Source organism: Balaenoptera physalus, assembly GCF_965194825.1.
Source record: "Balaenoptera physalus genome assembly, chromosome: Y".
NCBI classification, from domain to species: Eukaryota; Metazoa; Chordata; class Mammalia; order Artiodactyla; family Balaenopteridae; genus Balaenoptera; species Balaenoptera physalus.
Genome location: NC_138904.1, coordinates 10,539,962 through 10,559,311, shown reverse-complemented (window position 1 = coordinate 10,559,311; position 19,350 = coordinate 10,539,962). Strand labels below are relative to the sequence as shown.

Below are 19,350 nucleotides of genomic sequence, written 5' to 3'. Positions count from 1 at the left end.
ACTAGATGAGGTTGCTGACTTTTAGTTAACCTAAGTGCAATAAAAGTATTATACGTGGTGTTGATAACTCTAAAGACATTTAGAGTCTGTATTAATTAAACCAACATATGAACTTCTCTGAGAGTTTAAGTCTCCAGAGGGGACAGGGATCCCAGGAGAGTGGGCCACGGAGGGAGGGACCAGATACATATAGAAACAAGAACGCAGACACACACACACACACACACACACACACACACACACACACACACACAAAGGCCGAGAGGAGACAGACAGACACTCAGACGGAGCTCTTCACTCCATGGCTTTCCTGCACTTGAACAAAGGAATTCAAGTCTAGCAAAGAGCTGGGATGCCGGACACTCGCCTCTCATGCCACAGAGCTTCGGGCTCTCTGTCCCCTGGAAGAAAACTATCCAGCAACCTTGGCCACCATGCATTTCCTTGTACAGTTTTTGAGAGCTCCCAGTGGTTAAAGGTCCTGAGGGAAACCGCATTCTGATGTTCTGATTTCCGAGCGGGAACTCCTGGTTCCAATTGACACAGGCCAAATAGGTATCGCAGGGCACCCGGGAATGCCAGACACAAGGCCGGAGGCCTCGCTGGAGGCGAGCTCCCTGGGGAACCTGGGCCGCTAGGTCTGGGCGTGGCAAAAGGGGTGTTTTGGGGGACCCGGCAATCCTGGAGGCTGGCCTGTTTCCACAAGGCGAGGGGCGAGGCAGCCGAGGGTGACGCCCACTGTCCTCGCGAGGCAGCCGAGGGTGACGCCCACTGTCCTCGCCCTGATTGGTCGTGATGGGGACGAGCAGCCTGGGCGTGGCTTGCAGCTCCTTCCCGCCGCCTGGTCACGCGTACCTGGTGGCCAAAGGTCCTGCGCATGCGTTTCAGACCTCTTCACCGCAGAGGCTCCAGGGAACGATTCAGTCTGCAGCGAAGCGTGACTGCGGTCGCTGTTGCTGCTGCGTTCTCTGCCGCCCACGTGCTGAGCTTCCAACTGCCACACCGTCGCCGCTGCCCCAGCTCAGAGCCAGATCCACATGGGCAGTGAGGCGGGGCCCGGGGAAGGCGGCACTGCCCAGGGACCCGGGGTCATCCTAGGTGTGGGAGGGGATCCTCAGGAAGCAGGGGCCCGCGGGTCCCCAGGTGTGGTGCGGGAGGTGGGTAGGGTGCCGGCACTAGCTGATGGGTGTGGCGAGGAAGCCGCCATCTTCAGCGGGGAGGTGGTGCCGCAAGGCGCGGCCCGGTTGTAGGGAGAGTTGGTGCGGATCATGCAGGTGTTTTGGCTGCCTGTGGAGGACATCATGGAAGAGATGGAGGTGGTGATGGAGGAGGAGGAGCAGGAACAGCAGGAGGAGCAGATGCTGGTGGAAGAGCCGGAGGAGAAGCCCCAGGTGGAGGGTCAGGAAGAGCCAGGGCCGTCCCCGCAGAGCGCCCCGTCCCCGCTGGAGGCGCTGGAGGCCGTGCAGTTAGAGCTGGAGCCTCTGAATAGGCAATGCAGCCGAGCCTGCGCTCGTCTCAATCTCAGAATACTTGGGAGGCGGAAGACCTATCTAGAACACAGAAGCACCATCATCCAGAGCATCCCTGGCTTCTGGGTCAAAGTTGTATCCTTAATTTTGTAGTTGAGAGACCACGTGGTGGCTGGGCTACAGCAAGAGGTACCTAACATAGAGGGCCGTTTGGGTACCAAAATGTATCCATTGCATTTTGCATTGTGGGCACACTCATGGAAATGTGATCCTGAAATTGTGGGGGCATGCTGATTTTCTGCATAGCAGGAAACAAGACTAGGGCTTTAGTTGCAGAGGTCCAAAAAGGTATTGTCATTAGTACCAGGGCCTCTTGAGACAAAAGAGTTGTCTTGTGCACAGGTTCTCCTTGGAATAACCATCAAGGGAAATGGGGGTGAGAGTGGGGAGTTATGAATGCTCATCCTAGTTAGAGCCAGGAGTGTTTGCTGTGCAGATATAACCTTGTTCTGTCCAGATGGAGGTCAGGGCCTCCCTCTCAGAAACGGAGGCTCCCTGTTTTCGTGCACAGATATGCACACCCCAAGGGGCTCATTGTGCCTTCATGCAGTGTGTATTGAAGGAATAGGACTACATACTAGTGGGGAGTTGAGATCAGACACTCCTAGGCTGCTCTCTAGGCTCGCTCTGTGCTCGTAGGCCTTTTACCTCCGGCATCTAGAGGCTCCTTGATGTAAAGCAGTTTGTGAACCACCCCCAGATGTCGGCCACGATGAGTGACCTAGATAAAGACATGCTTAGCTACATGACCAACTTGAAGGTCAGGCTGGGGAGGCTGAGGCTGGGGAGGAGAGGGGAAATGATTTATCCCGGAAAGCAGGAAAGAGCAGGTCTACTGGAGACAGATTTCACCCTCCTCCTCCACTTTGTCCCATCAGGTGCAGAAACTCAGCTTTCCCAGTGATTGCTGCAAGATCGTGTTGTTTTTCGGGAACAACCGCTATTTCCAGAATGAAGTGGTTGTTAAGGAGTATCTCATTAACGTCACTGGCAAGAGACAGCTCCCTGGACTGTGGGGGAGGGCAGATGGGGTGAGGTGAACTTGAAACATGATTTAGGCCCTTCTCCCATGCTCCTTTTCCCACAGGATACATGGCAGCTCATTCCACTCCAATTCAGTGGCACCGGCATTTTAAAAGTGAGGCGTATAGCCGCAGGCACCACAGCAGCAGCCATGACTTCTTCAGGTGGTTCTCTGACCACAGCTTTGCAGGATCTAGCAGGATTGCTGAGGTGGGGTGCCTCTGGGCCTCCTCAGCAATGGCGATGTTGTTTGGCTGCTCGGGGGGAGGGGTGTGGGCCTGGCCTGGCCTGGCCTGTCCCGACCGGGCCCCTTTCCCCTACCAGATCATCAGCGAGGACCTGTGGCCCAATCCCCTGCGCTACTACCCCAGGGAGGAAGGCACCACCGGGACAGGTAAGTGAGAGGAGGACAGGTAGGTGAGGGGCCCAGGGGCTGGGCGCTGAAACGAGTCAGCTGGGTCATTTATTTCACTCATGGAGAAGTTGAGGCTCAGAGGCATACAGTGACACCAGGGCGTGAGGGCATCAGGGTGAGACAGCACATCTGGAAAACTGCAGTGCAGAACTGGTGCTGACTAGGGAAGCTTTAGGCAAGTGAAGCAGCATGAGCGTCAAAGTCACTGAGATTCAAAGGTGCACGTCTCTGAACTGTCATTCCATGGCCGTCAACCCCACCCTCAGGCCTCCTGTACCGCCCCCTTAAATTTGGGCTTGCCTCAGGTTCCCCCCACCACCCCCTTTCCACAGAGGTCTGTGAGTCCCCTTTGGGCAAAGCCTTAAGCCCCGCTGTCCCGTCATTTTTTTCTGTTTTGATCATCACAGTCACCTTTTAATTTTCTCATGCATCTCCTTCACCTCCCACGGCTATGGTGAGAACAGTGGCCATTTTGCATAGATGATGAAGAATCGTTTCTAATATGTGGTTGGAGGAAATGTAAGAGATCACAGGGAATGTGACTCTGTCTCCTGGGCAGGGCCTTAAAAAGTTAAAGCGGTCTTTAGCGTTGTTCAGGGAGGATGGGTTATTATGTGTGTGTCTGTGTGTGTTTCCAAAGGAACTCCCGATGTTGAGATGCGTGTGATGGAGCATCACCCTTGACCTAAGAAGCTGCTTCAGATGAAGGCGAACGGTCAACATGGTTGTCCTGCACACGAAGAAATGAAGAGAGGTCTGGTGGTGAAACGTACAGAGAGGGAGACACCAGTAAACCTGGAATAAAACCAGAAGATAAATAAGCAGCATCAGTTGTATGTGTTTGTGTGACGTTTGTGCAGGGGCTCAGGGTAGATACATCAGGCGCAGGTAGGCTTCTCAGTTTGCTGCCTGGGAGTTACCAGTCCATGGAGAGCTGTAGAGGCGGGGGGAAGTCATACTTTGGGATTGCATCAGAGGATGCAGTTCTTCCTGTGGGATGGGGGTTGGGGAGGAAGGAGAAATAAGAGAAGGGCTGGTTAACTGGGGCCTGCCATTTTTCCAAGGGAAATGTGGAAGTTCAAGGAAAGGGGCTGGTGAGCTAGGGCCTGAGGTTGAAATGCTGGAAGTTAATTTTGTTGGATAGTGGTCCTCCATGTAACCTCCCTGTTGCATATCGTCAGACACTTTAATGGGATACAATGGGAGGAAGCCTTAACATTTAATTCACTGTTGGACCAGATGCCCTTCTAGTGTATGTGAAATTGTGGGGGCATGCTGATTGCATATCCCTGTTGCATATCATCAGGCACTCTAATGGGATACAATGGGAGAAAGCCTTAACATTTAATTCACTGTTGGACCAGATGCCCTTCTAGCGTATATGAACACAGGGTCTTTTGCTGAGACAATTAGCCTCTCAGGGCTAGGGTTCCAGACAACATCTTAGGACATGGGGGTATAAGGTATATGGAGGGCATGTGGGGAGGTGAGAGAGACACGGGTGGGAAGGCAGTGAGGGTGTTAGTGTGCTCTGGCAAAGGTGACCAGGGGAAAAGGTAACTTTGCCGGGAAGCGGATAAGCAAACCAAAACAGATTCCCTCACATCTGAGTGAGCTCACGTGAACTCTGTTCTTTTTTCCGGGGGACTCAGTTTGGGTACAAAGGGCACACGGGGAGAGGTGCGAGGTGAGGGGAGTGGGGAGTTGGGGATGTTAAACAGGCAAGTGCCAGGCCACCCAGCTGTGTGCTCTCTGTCCCGTGACGGCACAGTGGTTAATATCCCTATTTTCAGACAGGCTTAAGCCCTTTGCCCAAGGCCCGCTTGAGACCAAGTCCCCAAAAAGTAAACAGTTTTCTCATGAACGCTCTGGTAGCGGTGTCCCGTCCTCGCTGAACGGCTGGACACACTGTGTTTCAACCACAAAGGCGCTGTCCTTCTTCTGGGGCCTTGCCAGCTCTCTGTGCCCCTGAGGCCAATGGGAAGACCTAGAGCATACCGAGCTCACCCAGGAAGTGGTGAGCGCTTCGGGTGCTGCTTGCCAAGTGGCTGGCTGCTTCCCAGAAGCACGTGTGTCTCTGGACCAGGCAAAGGACAGACTCTGCCACAGGCGGAGCAGGGAATGTTCAGTGTTTGTCCCCCCAGTGTTCTTCTCTCTTCCCAGATACAGCGGCTCCAACACAGGCGTCCCTGAGGGTGGCGTATTGACAGTACCATTTCCGTCCCACATGTTGAGCTCTCACTCCACAACTTTTGGTAGAAGAGCCTTCTCCCAAAAGCCCCAGCTCTTTCCAGGACGAGGGGTTGACAATCAAAGTTCATGGAGCCACGGATGTCCCCTTCAAAGTGCACTGAGTTAGATCGCCTGCTCAGTGTCAGGTTTTGTATTTGAACATCTACACCCCAGCTATGCCCCTTCTACAGTGGAGACATCCGAAGGTCTAGAAGGCAAGGCTTGGCCTCTGCCAGCTGCTGTCCCCACAGCCACGCCACAGACACTGTGGAAACAGGTCTTCTCAGCTTCTTGAACTGTAAACCTCAAGGAACCCCTGGGGCTGCCGCATGCTGGTCCCTGTCTTTCCTGGTGCTGGTAAAAATAAACTATGCTCTAATAACCCTGCAGTGGGAGTGGGACAGCATATTGGTGCGTGGTCTTAGGGGACCTCAGACGGGGCTTGTTCTAAGGACTCCAGGGTATTTATCCACATTCAGAACATTTGGTAAGGTCTTGCAAAGGACTTAAACACCAAAGAAAAGGTTGGGACAGGGTCCCCCAACTCCTAACATCTCCTGCCAGTGCTTAGGTACCAAGGCTATGCTTAGGTCATATGCATAGAAGGTTCATTCTGCTGCCTATGGAGTCCCCTTAACAAATTGCATGTAGAACTTTGGCAGGAATATTGTACTAAATTGTTAAAGTGGGCAATTCAGTGGAAAAGAATGTGGCCTAATTAACATATTGAGGTATCTTCAACCTTACTAAAATTTACAGAATCGATAACTTAAACAACAATAAAGTGTCACCTCTGGAGTATTCAATTTTTTAAATATGGAAAGGTAATATCCTTACTGGGAAGTTGCAGTGAGATGGTCTCTCTTCTACAATCTTAGTGGACATATAAATTGATACTACGTTTTAGAAAGCATTTTGGTAATGTCTAGTAAAATTGTAAATATTATGTGCTTTATAACCTGACATTTCTGTTTTTAGCAATGTATACTCTAGAAATACTTCCTCAAGTCTAAAAAAACATATACAAGAAGGTAGCACTGTTTATATTAGCGACATGTTAGGAAGAACTCATCAAATATAATAAATTACTGCATATTTTTATAAGAAACTACTATACCATGCTTAAAAAGAATGATGGGACAGTTGTATTCCTTAACATGGAATATTGTGCAAGCAGAATAGCCAAGAGAAAGCGACATTTTGCCATACATGAGACAAAAATTTTAGAATAGCTAAAATAAAACGTCATTTTTTTTATACAAGGCATAATTTACTTTCTATAAAAATATTAAATACACTTGTATATTCAGAAGGAAAAATCAAAGAAATATTCAGAATGTTAGGCAGTAGTAATATATTAGGTACCGCACCAATTTGGGAGACTCCCACTCTTTTAATACATGACTGGATTTTGTAATGCTTGAATTTGGATGGTTTTTATACACTCTAATCAGGAAAAATGTAGCAATGTTAGAAAACAATAGGAATTAATGGAAGAATAAATTAGTATATTTTTATTTCTATCCAAGTTACTTCTGGGACGGTGTTCACAGTCCTCTGGCTCGTCTGGTGATTCTCCTCCTTCTAATGTCATCTCTCACTTTTCCGTCCGTGAATCTTGGTATTTAGTCAGGCTGCTCTGACCTACTCTGTGTTTAAAAAATCGGATTTGCTCAAGCTCCCATCCTTATTTCCGTAGGTGCCAGGCTTTCCTTAACACGTGGTATTGACTGAAGGACCAAGGGTGACATGACACTCATCGACATTCGTCCACTGGAATACATTAGCACTGTCACATCATTGATGTAAATTCCTAGGACTCTTACAGACTAAACAACAGCAATTACAACAACCAAACGGATTTCACAGGCCAGTGTGTGCTCGGATCCATATCTGCTTTGCTGACAAGTCAAAATACTGTCGAGTTTCTATGCTTCCGCAAACTGGGAAACTAAAGAGTTTCTTTTTGTTTATTTTTCATACCACCATTCTTGGTTCACACTTGGTATTCCATGTAACGGATTTATCTTAGAGGTTCCAAACTGAAAAGTCAGTGGAGGGAGGAGAGATACAGAAAGAAGCTATTTCTCATTTCATAATTTAATAAAATATGAGAACAGAACTTCAGTTTTCACTTTGACTCTTTACAAAGCTTTGGGAATAACTGCTGTCCACTTCTGCTCTTGGCAAGTAGCCCTACAATGTCCCTGGGCTACCCTACGGCTGCCACAAACAACACTGCTTGCAAAGATCATATCCACCTTACATCTGGCCCTTCTTTTTGTTCCTGAAAGCTTGTATTCCTGATGTGCTATCCCAAATACACTCCCTTTCTCTACAGATTATTATTGTTATTATTATCATTATTATTATTGCCAAGTTTCTGACATGTCACTTTGCCATCTAGATTTTGTTTTGTGAAGAGAAATGTGGGAAATCAAACACTCCAACCAACAGAGACACTTAATTTTCAAGTGCATCTGGAAAATTCACTGAGGTAGGTCATATTTTGGGCCACGCAATAAATTTCAATAAATTTAAAGGATTTAAGTCATTCAAATTATGTTTTCTGGTTACAGCAGAATTGAATCAGGTATCCGGTAATTTGTAAAGTATGCCAGAATTTGAAATTAGACAATAAACTCCTCAACAGTACCTGGGTCAAAAGAAATCACAAGGCAAATTAGAATATGTTTTGAATTTAACAGAAATGAGCAACAATATATGAAAATCTGTGGGATGCAATAAAAGCAGAACAGAAGGACGTGTACAGCTTTAATTTTGCTTTTTTTAATGAGAAAAGAAGGTCTCACATTATTGAGCTAAGCTTCCTCCAGGAGAAACTAGGGAAGGAATAACAGATGAAATCGAAACCTGGCAGAAGAAAGTAAGTGAAAAAGATATTATAAGAAATCAGTGAAAATGAAAACAGAAAACCACCAGAGGAAATCAGTATGCCAAAATCTGGTTTCCTGGAAAGATCAATAAAAATGATAAACTTCTAATCAGAATGGTCAAGAATAAAAGAGAGAAGACATGAATTACCGATAGCAAGCAAGAACGATACTATACCACTAATGATTCTACAGATGCTAGGAGGACACAATAAAAATGTTATGCCAGTGAATTGGATAACATAGGTAAGGTAAAAATCATCCTGAAAAATTACCCAATCAATCAAGGGAAAAAGAGATGACCTGACTAACTCTGCCTATTGGAGACATAGATTTCGAAGTTTAAAAAAACTTTCCACAAAAATGATACCAGGCACAGAGAGTTACACTATTGTATTCTACCTAACATTTAGGAATGGAAAAATAATAATGCCACCAATCCTAACAGATTCTTCCAAAACTTAGAAAGGGCGGGTGGGGGGTGGGGGGGTGGGGGGGGGACACTTCTAAACTCATTTTAACACCTTCACCTAATCTGTATTGAAATGTGAAAAGAGACATTTCAAGAAACGAAATTATCTTTATAAACATAGATATGGATTTGAAATATGGATCAAGGGGCAATAGTGGTTGAATATTAGCTTTCCATAGGTCCCTAGTTCTGAATTAGTTTAGAAGTTTCTCCCCTCTTTCCACTAACACTTAACAGCAACCACATCATGAGTGTAGAAACAGATAGTGTGCTGGATGTAATTTGGGGTTAGCCATTTGCACATCAGCGTAAAAGAAATGTGTGTGTGTGTGTGTATGTGTCCTTAAAGCATACGCTGGCCTCTCTCTGCCCTTCAGTAACTCCATCCTCTGGAAGGTGGAGTGAGTTAGCTGATGGGTGCTTTTGGTAAGAATCACTGAGCATGTACAGCTCGGCTTCATCCTTCCTCCCTTGAGAACCATCCTGTCCACAGAAAGCTCGTGCTCTCGTCTGCAACCCCAAGCTGCACATTGCCGAGAAGTCCACAGCTTTTGGAGGAAGCTCGCCCTGGTCCAGCACACTGGAAGCAGCGATAAGCCTGCAAACTTGGAATTCAGTATTAGGACGGACATCTCTCTAACAGAAGTACCTAAGCCACAATTAATGATGATGTTGATTTGTGCACTTCTGTATCTACGTGTTTTATTTTACAGCTTGTTCTGTAACAGGTTCATGAAGAACAGTCCAACTCCTAGGGACCCCTCAGAGACCTCGGCAGATGCTGAGAGCAGGAGTGATTTGGGACTAAGGAAGTTTATGGAAGCGTCAGGTGGATGGAGTGTTTATGAGTGATGTTTCCTCAAGAATAAGGAAGATGAGCAATGCTGGCAAGCATGAGATAAAGAGGATCTAGGTACCAGAATCTTGAGGGGGACGTGCTAAGAAGATTCTACTACAAAATGTGTGTGTGTGTGTGTGTGTGTGTGTGTGTGTGTGTGTGTGTGTGTTGTGGTGGGGGGGGGCGGGCGGTTTGAAAAGCATGACCTTGGAGTTGAAGTTTGACAAGAATAGGAGACTCAGAATCAGATGTTAATAAACACAAGAGATCAAGGTCTCTGAATAAGGTTCTCTCTCAGAAAATAGTAAAATAACGCCAGTAGGTGAGTGAAGTTTTATGTCAGTTCTAAAATGGAATTATCTCCTTGGGACCTTGGCGTTAACCTTGCGAATAAGAATATATGGTTATTGTTCACAGCACTGCTTCCATTCTATACTTACTTTTCACAGCTTTGGGACGTCTTTTTTGGTAGCTGGGGAAATGAATTTAAACAACTTTTCTTTTGTTTTGCCTTTATTTTGAAAACTGGCTGTGTGTTTATGGCTTAGACTTTCAATCTGTCATTTCTCTTATAAAATTTGTGCAGTGACACTGATGCCAGGTATCAAATCCAGCCATCTCTAAAATGCCACTGTTCAAACCAGCCGTCTTAACACAGGAGCCATAAGACTTTATTGCTCTGGGGGATTAAAAAATATCCTAGAGTCTTGGTGGGGCTTTTGAGGTCTTGCCATGAATTTGTAGTGATAGCCAAAACAAAGAGGGGATATTTCTGAGGAGTGGCACTTCAAAAAGTCTTTTCCATGCTCTGCTCCATGTTGGATAGGCAATGAAAATGTTTTCTGGGATGCCTTTTTCCAGATCTTAATGGAAAACATTTCAATGTTTCGTTGTGGAATATGATATCCACTGTAGGCTTTTCGTATATGACCTTTGTTATGTCGAGGTAATTACTCTCTATTCGTACATTCTTGAGAGTTTTTATCATGAAATGGTATTGAGTTCTCCCAAATGCTTTTACTGCATCTATTGAGATAAGCATATGACTTTCACCTTCCATTCTGTCCATGTGGTTTGTCATATTAATTGATTTTCATATGTTGAAATATCCTTGCATCTCAGGGGTACAATGCACTATATCATGGTGTAGGATCCTTTTACTGTGTTGTTGAATTCAGTTTGCTAGTGTTGAGAACTTGCACATCTATGTTCATCAAGGATATTGCCTGTAGTTTTCTTTTCTCATGGCGTCTGACTTTGGTATCAGGGTAAGGCTGGCCTCATAAAATGAGTTTGGAAGTGTTCCCTTCTTCAATTTTTTGGAATAGTTGTGGAGTTAATTCTTCTTTAAATATATGATGGAATTCATATATATACATATATACATGAAAAATGTCACAATATGTTATCTGATTTCTGGGGAAACTTTGGATATTCTAATCAAGTTTCCAGGACCTCTTTAAAAACAGCTTGTCGAATGTAAGATCAAGCTTCTAGCATCATCCAGACTTGGTCTTGAGCAAATTATTAATAATTGAAGATAGAAGTGTGTGGGATTAAAAGTAAAACTTTCTGGAAACAGAGTATCTGAAAGGCATCTGCAATTATTTGAAAGCAGCCTAACATCCCACAGCGAGTGCTGAGCTGTGCTGACCACGGGCACCGGGTCTGAGCAGCAACAGAGGGCAGCATGAATAAGATACCAGCCACCTGCCGGCTGTATAGTGAAAACAAGTGAAGGCTGCTGTGGGGATTTAGCAGAAGTCACTCAGTGCTGAAAGAGTTCCAGGCCTCAGCGTGTGCTTCGCATTAAACTGTGTGCCAAAGAAGACTCTCAGTCCGTAAGATCAGCCAAGTAAGAATAAAATGAAATTGTCAATAGGATGCTCAATACATGAACACATTACTACATGTCAGATATGTAAGCAGAATCCAAAGGACTATATTGTATAAATCCTCATAGAAATGACAGTAGAGAACAATGTAAGCAATAGCATGTTAAATTAGATTTTAATTTGAGGCTGAGTGTCAAGAAAAATATATATGATTATCAAATTGAGCCTGATTTGCATAGTTCCTTAAAATTATATATAGAGAGAGAGAGAGAGAAAGAGAGGCAGAGAGAGAGTATGTAATCAACTTAGCTGAGTTAAATTTATAAATATATATATATATATAAGTATATACATCTATAAGTTTTATTCATCTAACTTGATTAAATTTTTAAAAGTTGTAGCAGGCTTTGGGAAAATGCTAAAGTTTGAAGTTCAGCACGTTGTTGCATATATAAAACTGAAACAGACATTAAAAGCCCTGATATAGAAGTGTATCCCCATGTTACCTTCTTAATGTGAGAGTGAGACTCACCTGCATTATAAAACAAGGATTATAATCATTTTTCTCTTTTACAAAACTGTCCTCAGAAGCAGACATGATAATGTATATTCATATCCTTAGAAAGGTTCTGTGCAGTTGTAGAGGGTCACTGAAATGACCCATGACCTTATGTTAAATTATAGTTCTGAAATTTGCCATTTTTTGCCACCCTTTTTTTAAATCAAAGTGCTTGGCCCTTCAACAGCACCATAAGCTTTATGAGGGAGAGCCCCGCCCCTATGAAGCCACAGTGATGGGTAAGGTGACCCGAGGCCTCGGCATCACTGATTGGCTCAGGACCCCTCTCTCCGGGGGCTAAAACGGTGGCTTCTTCTGGGACTCACCCCACTGAAGCTGCCGGAGATGCAGTGTCGCTGGGCTGAGAGGCTGGGCTTGAAGCTGCCGCCGCCCCTCTTTCCTCATGTGAGTAAAACCTGTGTTAAGTTTTAGCCTAACGGGTGCGGCCAAAGCTGACGGCTCGGCACAGGCCTCTGAGTCTGGTTTCTAACTCTACAAATGAACTGCAGAAAACAGCAAACACTTTCTTGTCTTTTGAGTTGAAAAACAGGATCTTGGAACTTTCAGGTGAGACAGTGTGTTCTTGAATCATGTTTTTAATCCTCAAGTGTGCTGTCTTTCGAGTGTCAGAACGCCCAGCCCTGGAAATTTGACATGAACAAGGAAAGGGGAAAAGCTGAAATGAAGGCCTACGCTGTCCTCAAATTAAATAGACTGGAGGAGGGGGATCCCCAGAAGGTTAAAGGCACCGAGGCCTCGTGGTGGTCTGGGAGATGTCAGAAGGAGCCCAAAAGCAGGAGAGACTCCTCTGGGAAACTCCACACTTAGAAGTGGTGAGGCAAGGGTAGAGCAGGATCCTGTAGCTCCATGGAAAGTCTTGGGAAAGAACCCACAAAGGCACCCAAGCCTCCTGAGGTCCAGAAGATGTGTCAGGTAGCGTTACAGCGCTGCCCACAGATTCCCAAGAGGAAGGTGGGAGGGTGAGGAGAGGGGTGACATGCCCCGAGGACCCTTCCAGACTTGGTGAAGATGCCCGGTGAATTTTCACTGCCTAAAAGTCAGGGCTTAACAGCAACCATAGGAATGATGTCATAGGGGGTATAAAACTGATACGCTGAAAATTGTGGAAAGTGTTTTACCTTGTTGACTACGTGGCATCTGCTATAAGGCAGAAACAAATGCTGTAGAAAAAAGTGTGCGTAGTTATAGAAAGATGAGGTTATATTTTGCATTATATGTGGCTTATAAAATTATATATGCTGGGATCCAGAAAGTATGGTGGTCTGGTATTGCCTTATTTGTTTTAAGTGTTAAAGTTTTGTTTTCACTGTGTTTTCTTTAACCTTTTAGACACCAAATTTGAGGCACTTCTAAATTTAAAGAAGAGAACCAAAATAAATACACGGTCTTCACCAAGTGTCCAGATGTCGTAGTGCCAAGGTTTCATTTTTGTTCATTTCTAACACATTTACTTTGACATTCTTTTGAAGAATCCGTGGAGAAACTGGTAATTGATTATGTTACTGTCCAAGTGCCCTTGTTCTCAGTACATTAAATGTATCTGAAAGAATGGTTTGCTTAGCGTCCCCCTCAAAGAACCCAAAAAAAAAAAAAAAAAAAATGTGTTCACATTTTTATGTCTGCCCCATGGTGAGGAGAGGGAGGATGAGGGAATACTGCCTGCTGACCATGTAATTTAGCGAATAATAAACTATTAGAGACACAGACTAGTTGAGTCAAAATTAAGATGTAAAAAATGAATTAAATGATGGGAGAGAGCAGGAGAGTGGGAAGTCAGATGGAGCGGGACACAGAGACACTCAAACCAGCACGTGGCACTTCCTGTGTGACCGCGACAGTCAGCACAGAGAAGCCGCGTCAGCCTGGACCCTGGAAAGCTGGGATTCCAGTTTGTTGTTTTGAAATGATTTGCCGGTTCAGATTTCCCTGTGCATCCTTCCCACCTACATGTGAGGCTTCTTCTCTTGTTCTTCTGTGTCCTTGTAAGTGAGAGCTAAGTGTACACGTGGCTGCATTTGTCCTAGTAGCATCTGTGTGCCCTCCTTGCCTAGGGTGTCTGGAGGCCCCTTCCCGGGCGGCCCTAAGACTCACGGGTGATTGTCTCGCAACAGTGCTTGTCGGGAGCACTGAGTTCATCAAAGGGGGTAACATTTCTCAGGGTGATAACCCTTCCTCTGTGCTTTGACCCCACATTCTGTTCTATTCTCTTCTCCTGTAATGTAAGCTTCTCATATGATGCCGTTAGAGTTACGTGCATGCTACTCTGAATTCTCCCCCTCCTCCAGCAAGGAGACCTGAGGTGCTGCTGGGGGCAACTCGGGGACGGGCTACACCTCGACTGGATGCATGTCCAGCAGTGTCCAAGATTAGTCTTTTATATACAAGCACAGAAGAGAATGAGTCAGAGACAGACAGAGGCAGAAAGAGGGACCAGGAGACAGAGAGAGATGGAGAGAGATAGACCAGAGATGCAGAGAGACAGAGACAGAGCCTGCACAATAAGCCTTCTTAACACCCCAGATGCCCCCTTTCCCCACACACTGGAAAATCCTCTTCCGTTTAGGTTTCATGCAGAGTTTAATTCCAAAAGGGGAGACAAACATTACCAATACCATCTGGTGTATATATTAGTAAAGGTGTAAGATGCTCTTTTTTACTCTGTTAAGAAAACATAGTCGTATACTTGTGGTTTTGTTCTGCGGTTCCCAAGTGGGACTGGGAACCCTGGAGAGAAGTTAAGCGTGTGACAACGCAAAGCGTGTCAAGAGTCTTTCTCACGAACACCTGGAGGAGGCCCAAGGGAAAGGGCTTGAGGGCTGCACCGACTTCCCTTGTGTCTTCAGCCCTCAGTGATTCTAAACCAGACGAGTAAGCCACCTATGACGGCTAAAAAATTGTCCAAGTCTTCCCCTCCTTCACAGCAGCCCCCCTGCCCCCGTGCTCTAGGAAGGTGGAGGGATCCACATACCAGCTCTTTGGAGAGCTTGTTCCTGCGTGGAGTTCGTGCATCTGAACTTCTTGAAATCTCAGCTCTCCGATGGGCTCCAGTACAACTAAGACTTCTGTAGATCATTCAGCGTTTTCTGTTTGTTTGTAGGGGAGTGATGTTCTTCTGAAACGTTTCATCTCATGAATCCAAGGGCAACTCTGGGTTGGTTTTGAATTGGCAGCACATTTTGAATTTTGTCAACCTCCCTCTGTCCAACCCTTGGTGGCCCCTGACCTCAACGTTCCAGGCCGCGACCCACGAGTCTGAGGGAAGACGCCCTTGGCGCCTCAGCGCACCAGCCACCGTTTCCAATTTCAGCGTCCTCAGAGCTAGGGAAACCTCCACTGCAGGCTTGCTTTGCTGGGGCTGGATCTTGTCCTTGATGTTGGCCACATAGATCTTCAGTACCTTCCCTGTTACCTTCAAGCAGATTTTTTAAACATAGTTTGTCCATTTTTTCTACTTTATTCAGTGGAGGATTTTGTCTAAGTTAGCCCACCGTGACTGGAAACAGATCGCTTTCTTTATTTTCTCGTATAAATGTTGCTGTTTTACGGGGTCCTGTTACATATACAGATGAATTTAGGAATCAGTGGCCAAGTGTGGTATTGAGACTTCCTGTCTAAAAATGTGTCTTTTTCAGCAGTGGACGGGGAAATAAGCAAATTTTCCAGTTGCTTTTTCTTTTCTTGTCAGCAATCATCATTTGCAAAATTTAAGAGACATTCAAAAGAAGAGACGCTGATAAGGAAAAATAGTATAAATAAATAAATAAATAAATAAATAAATAAATAAATAAATAAAATGTTTTTTAAGTGTCTTCTTTTCTAAATTTCTTTCAGGGATTCAGACATAAGGGCATTGTACCGTCAGTATTGTTCGTTGATACCCTAAGTAAACTCAGCTGCTGGAGATCACAGTGAGGTGCCCTCTTTCTTCACCTTTCCAGACTTGCTGTAATGAGAGTCGATGTCAAATCAATTCATACATTTAAAATTAATATTTATATGCAGTACATTTTAGTATTGGGCTAAATGACATGTAAAGCTTCTGCATAGTCGTAGTGTTATTGAATATTTGATCAACACCAAACGGAAACTTTGGATTGTTTATCAAATCAGTCACTAAAGTGAGAGTAAAGATTCGAGGTAAAAGGAATCTTTTACAGGCCTGGCATGGCAGAAAGAACCTATAAATAGCACTTAGATGCTCACACTAAATTTAAAGAACAGTTATCTTACATATTTGTGTTCAGTACTCATAATGGTATAACCTACAACTGACAAAAAATGAATTTCTGCTGCAAACGAAGAAATACACTCTCCTTGTGGCGAACAAATTGTATGTTAACTGTGAAACAAATATTGAGTTTACATTTTGTTTTTTATTCTATAAGTCCCACAGTCTTAAGATCCTTATGTTTTAACTACATTTAATATTGTAAAGGTGCTTAAAAACTTTATGGTGACAGTTTACATACTTCCCAGGTGGCAAAAAAAAGGAAAACTTTGAAGACCAAACTATTGTCATATTCAAATGGGAAAACTTTAGGAAAAAGTGTCTGGGTTTTAAAGTCAACAGCAATAAAATTTAGGGAGAGAACAATTATTCTTCATTTTTCTCTACTATGCAAAATGTATTTTTAACTCCAAGAAGGCTTTTATTTCAAAAGAGATTCCTTTGAAGTGCATCAGCTGAACAGACGTTATGAACCTTAAAGCTGTCTTCATTTGTGCTGCATACAAGTGACAGGGAGCATGCAGCGCTACACACTATCCAGGGCTTCATGGCGACCAGACCGACGTGAGGCTGTCGGAAGTTCATTTGGACAAGAGCGGCTTGCAGGCAGGGGCTGTAGGGAACCCAGAGTGCTGAGCGAGACAGTTGGGTGAGTTTCAGTTCCACCCTGAAATCCCCGCCACAGAGATCTTCCCCTTCAGCAGGGCGGAAGGCCCCTAAACCCATGGAAAGCCCACCAAAAAAACAGCACTGGAACCAAAAACTGCAGGAGACTTGCCTGCTAAATTATTAATTCTCCTGCAGGGCATGAGAGGTCTGAGGACAACCCTAATCCCAAACACAATTCTCTTCGCCTGGGGGATGCCAGCCTGAAAAACAAAGCACAGCCTTCCTTTACCACCCTGATAGCTATCTCGCAGGAACCGCCCCCTCTCATAGGTAGGCTCTGTGTGTCTCTGTTTCTGTATTTCCCTCCTCTGTTTTTCCATCGTTGCAGGCCATAAATGGATGTTCCTCCTTGTCTCCTGGTCTGAGATTGACTTATTGCAAAAATGCTGTCCTCAGGAGCCACGGGAAACAGTAGAGCCCAGGTGCAAATCTCCTGTCACTGTTTAAATATTATGCAAAGAACAGTCCAAAATGCCCATAAAAATGTGGCAGCTACCACAGGGCTCAGCTTTCAGGCTCCCAGACAGAGAATGTAAGATGCTTCCAGCAAAAGATATTTCCAAAGCTATTTTAGGAGAAAAGTAAAATCCAAATTTTGGAGTGTATTAAGTGCTCCCTGAAAAGCACACCACCACTTGGAGTACCACAGTGAGTGTTCCTCTGTGGGACCATCCTGTGCTCATTAAAAAAACAATGCATATTCATCACTGTGCTTAGCCCAGCTGGGCTACACGTAGTCCCTCCCCACTCCTCACCTCTTTTTTTTTCCTAGTGTACTTTTTATTTTTAATTATTTATTTTTAAAAAATCTTTATTTATTTATTTAGGCTGCGTCGGGTCTTAGGACCCTTCACTGCAGTGCGTGGGCTTCTCTCTAGTTGTGGCGCGAGGGCTTAGTTGCCCTGTGGCATCTTAGTTCCCTGACCCGGGATTGAACTGGTGTCCCCTGCATTGCAAAGCGGATTCTTAACCCCTGGACCACCAGGGAAGTTCCCCTGCTCCTCACCTCTTTAGGGGCAAACACCGTGGGACACTTTCTGTGTCAGACCTCCCGTCTCTTTTACGAGTGTATCTTATTCTTCATTGAATCCCCAGCCCCAAGGACGTTGCTGGCCCACAGCTAATCAGCATTCAATTATTGCCAATAAAGGAAAGCCAGCTAGGAGACAGTGGATTTGGAAATGCTTTGAAAATGTAAAGGGCAACACGGTCCCTTGTGAAGTTACTTTATCTCTATTCACTTCATCAAGTGTTTAATGAGTGGCTAATACGTGTTAGATGCTCAGCAGATGCCTGAACATAGTTACAAGGATAGAGAAATGCTTTCTACATAGTGTGTCTATAACAAAACTGGGGCTACCTTAAAAAACTCATAAAGGACATATCCCAGTATTATCATTGGATAACAGAATCTTACATTTGAAATAGAGCTCAGAGTACATTGAATTCAAATTCTGCCTCATAGGGCTTCCCTGGTGGCGCAGTGGTTGAGAATCCGCCTGCCACTGCAGGGGACACGGGTTCGAGCCCTGGTCTGGGAAGATCCCACATGCCGCGGAGCAACTGGGCCCGTGAGCCACAACTACTGAGCCTGCGCGTCTGGAGCCTGTGCTCCGCAACAAGAGAGGCCGCGATAATGAGAGGCCCGCACACCGCGATGAAGAGGGGCCCCCGCTCGCCGCAACTAGATAAAGCCCTCGCACAGAAACTAAGACCCAACACAGCCAAAAATAAATAAATAAATAAATAAATAAATTTATTAAAAAAAAAAAAAAATTCTGCCTCATACAGTTTCTCCCTTCTACAACGTTTCGACATATTACTGTTGAAATTTTGGTTAAATACTGTACGTGAAATATTCTGTATTTCTGAATAGCCCGTAATTGGTCTAAGGCTTTGAATGTTTTAAAGAGGAACTCACCTGAGGGCTGGAAAGTTACACAAGTGACAAACAGATTGTTCTTTACCAGCTTCAGATCCAGAAGTCACATCATCCACATTTACTTAAAATAGGAAGTGAAGTTCGAGGTGATGCTGTCAATTCTTCTCTCCTTCAGGCACTGAGCTGAAAGGGAGTGTGTTTGAAAGACATCCCCGATTTTCTTTCGGTCTTTAAGGCCAGTTCCTCCCAGAACTGAAGTGACCACGTGTCAGAGAGGAGTTGCTGTTGGAAGTCTTTATTTCCACACAAGCCTGTCAACCTTGCCATCTGGTTTCTAGAGTGTACAGATATCTCCTTGCTGTTAGGAGTGCTCATTTGCCAGGCTTTCAACAGAGAATGCAGCCTTGAACCATGTGCTCTTACTGAAAACTTAGATGAAAAAGATATGATTGAGGTTTAAAAGTGAGCCTAGCCAGTTGTGTTTGTCCAAGTCAAGAGTGCGGCTGTGCAGATCACGGAGAGGGATGGGGACTTTCTGTTGCAATGTACCCTTTTCAGCATCTCAGTTACCCTGAGCCCGGGTCCCTCAGCACTGTTGGAGTGCTGATCAGGTTCAGAGTACCCCCAAAGTGCTTGACATTCTCTAGAGTAACAGCCAAGAATCAGGTGGCCCACACTCTCTTTGAGGATTGGAGTGTGTTATTTTGGTGTGTGCTTCTAGAAATTACATCTTTTCCTTCTCACCTCAGAAGT

The 19,350-nt window shown here is 45.0% G+C and overlaps 1 protein-coding gene across 3 annotated transcripts; it reads left to right on the top strand.

Moving 5' to 3' along the window:
- The first annotated feature begins 1,178 nt into the window (after nucleotides 1–1,178).
- LOC309653351 (testis-specific Y-encoded protein 10-like) lies at nucleotides 1,179–5,599 on the top strand. Of its 3 annotated transcripts, none has more exons than XM_082447957.1 (7): nucleotides 1,179–1,604; nucleotides 2,191–2,289; nucleotides 2,408–2,519; nucleotides 2,617–2,716; nucleotides 2,877–2,946; nucleotides 3,608–3,800; nucleotides 5,131–5,599. In XM_082447957.1, exons 1-6 carry the CDS (start codon nucleotides 1,269–1,271, stop codon nucleotides 3,632–3,634), a joined length of 744 nt encoding a protein of 247 aa, XP_082304083.1. In that variant the 5' UTR covers nucleotides 1,179–1,268; the 3' UTR covers nucleotides 3,635–3,800; nucleotides 5,131–5,599. The 3 variants fall into 3 exon arrangements, with proteins under 3 accessions (XP_082304083.1, XP_082304081.1, XP_082304082.1); XM_082447955.1 differs by having other exon boundaries at nucleotides 2,617–2,762; XM_082447956.1 differs by having other exon boundaries at nucleotides 1,183–1,604; nucleotides 2,212–2,289; nucleotides 2,617–2,762.
- Nucleotides 5,600–19,350: the final 13,751 nt, after the last annotated feature.

Coding starts and splice junctions, on each gene's coding strand:
- LOC309653351 (XM_082447955.1), top strand. CDS start 1,269: ATGCAGGTGTTTTGGCTGCCTGTGGAGGACATCATGGAAGAGATGGAG. Junction 2,763..2,876: donor GATCTAGCAGGATTGCTGAG/GTGGGGTGCCTC, acceptor TTCCCCTACCAG/ATCATCAGCGAGGACCTGTG. Junction 2,947..3,607: donor GGAAGGCACCACCGGGACAG/GTAAGTGAGAGG, acceptor GTGTTTCCAAAG/GAACTCCCGATGTTGAGATG.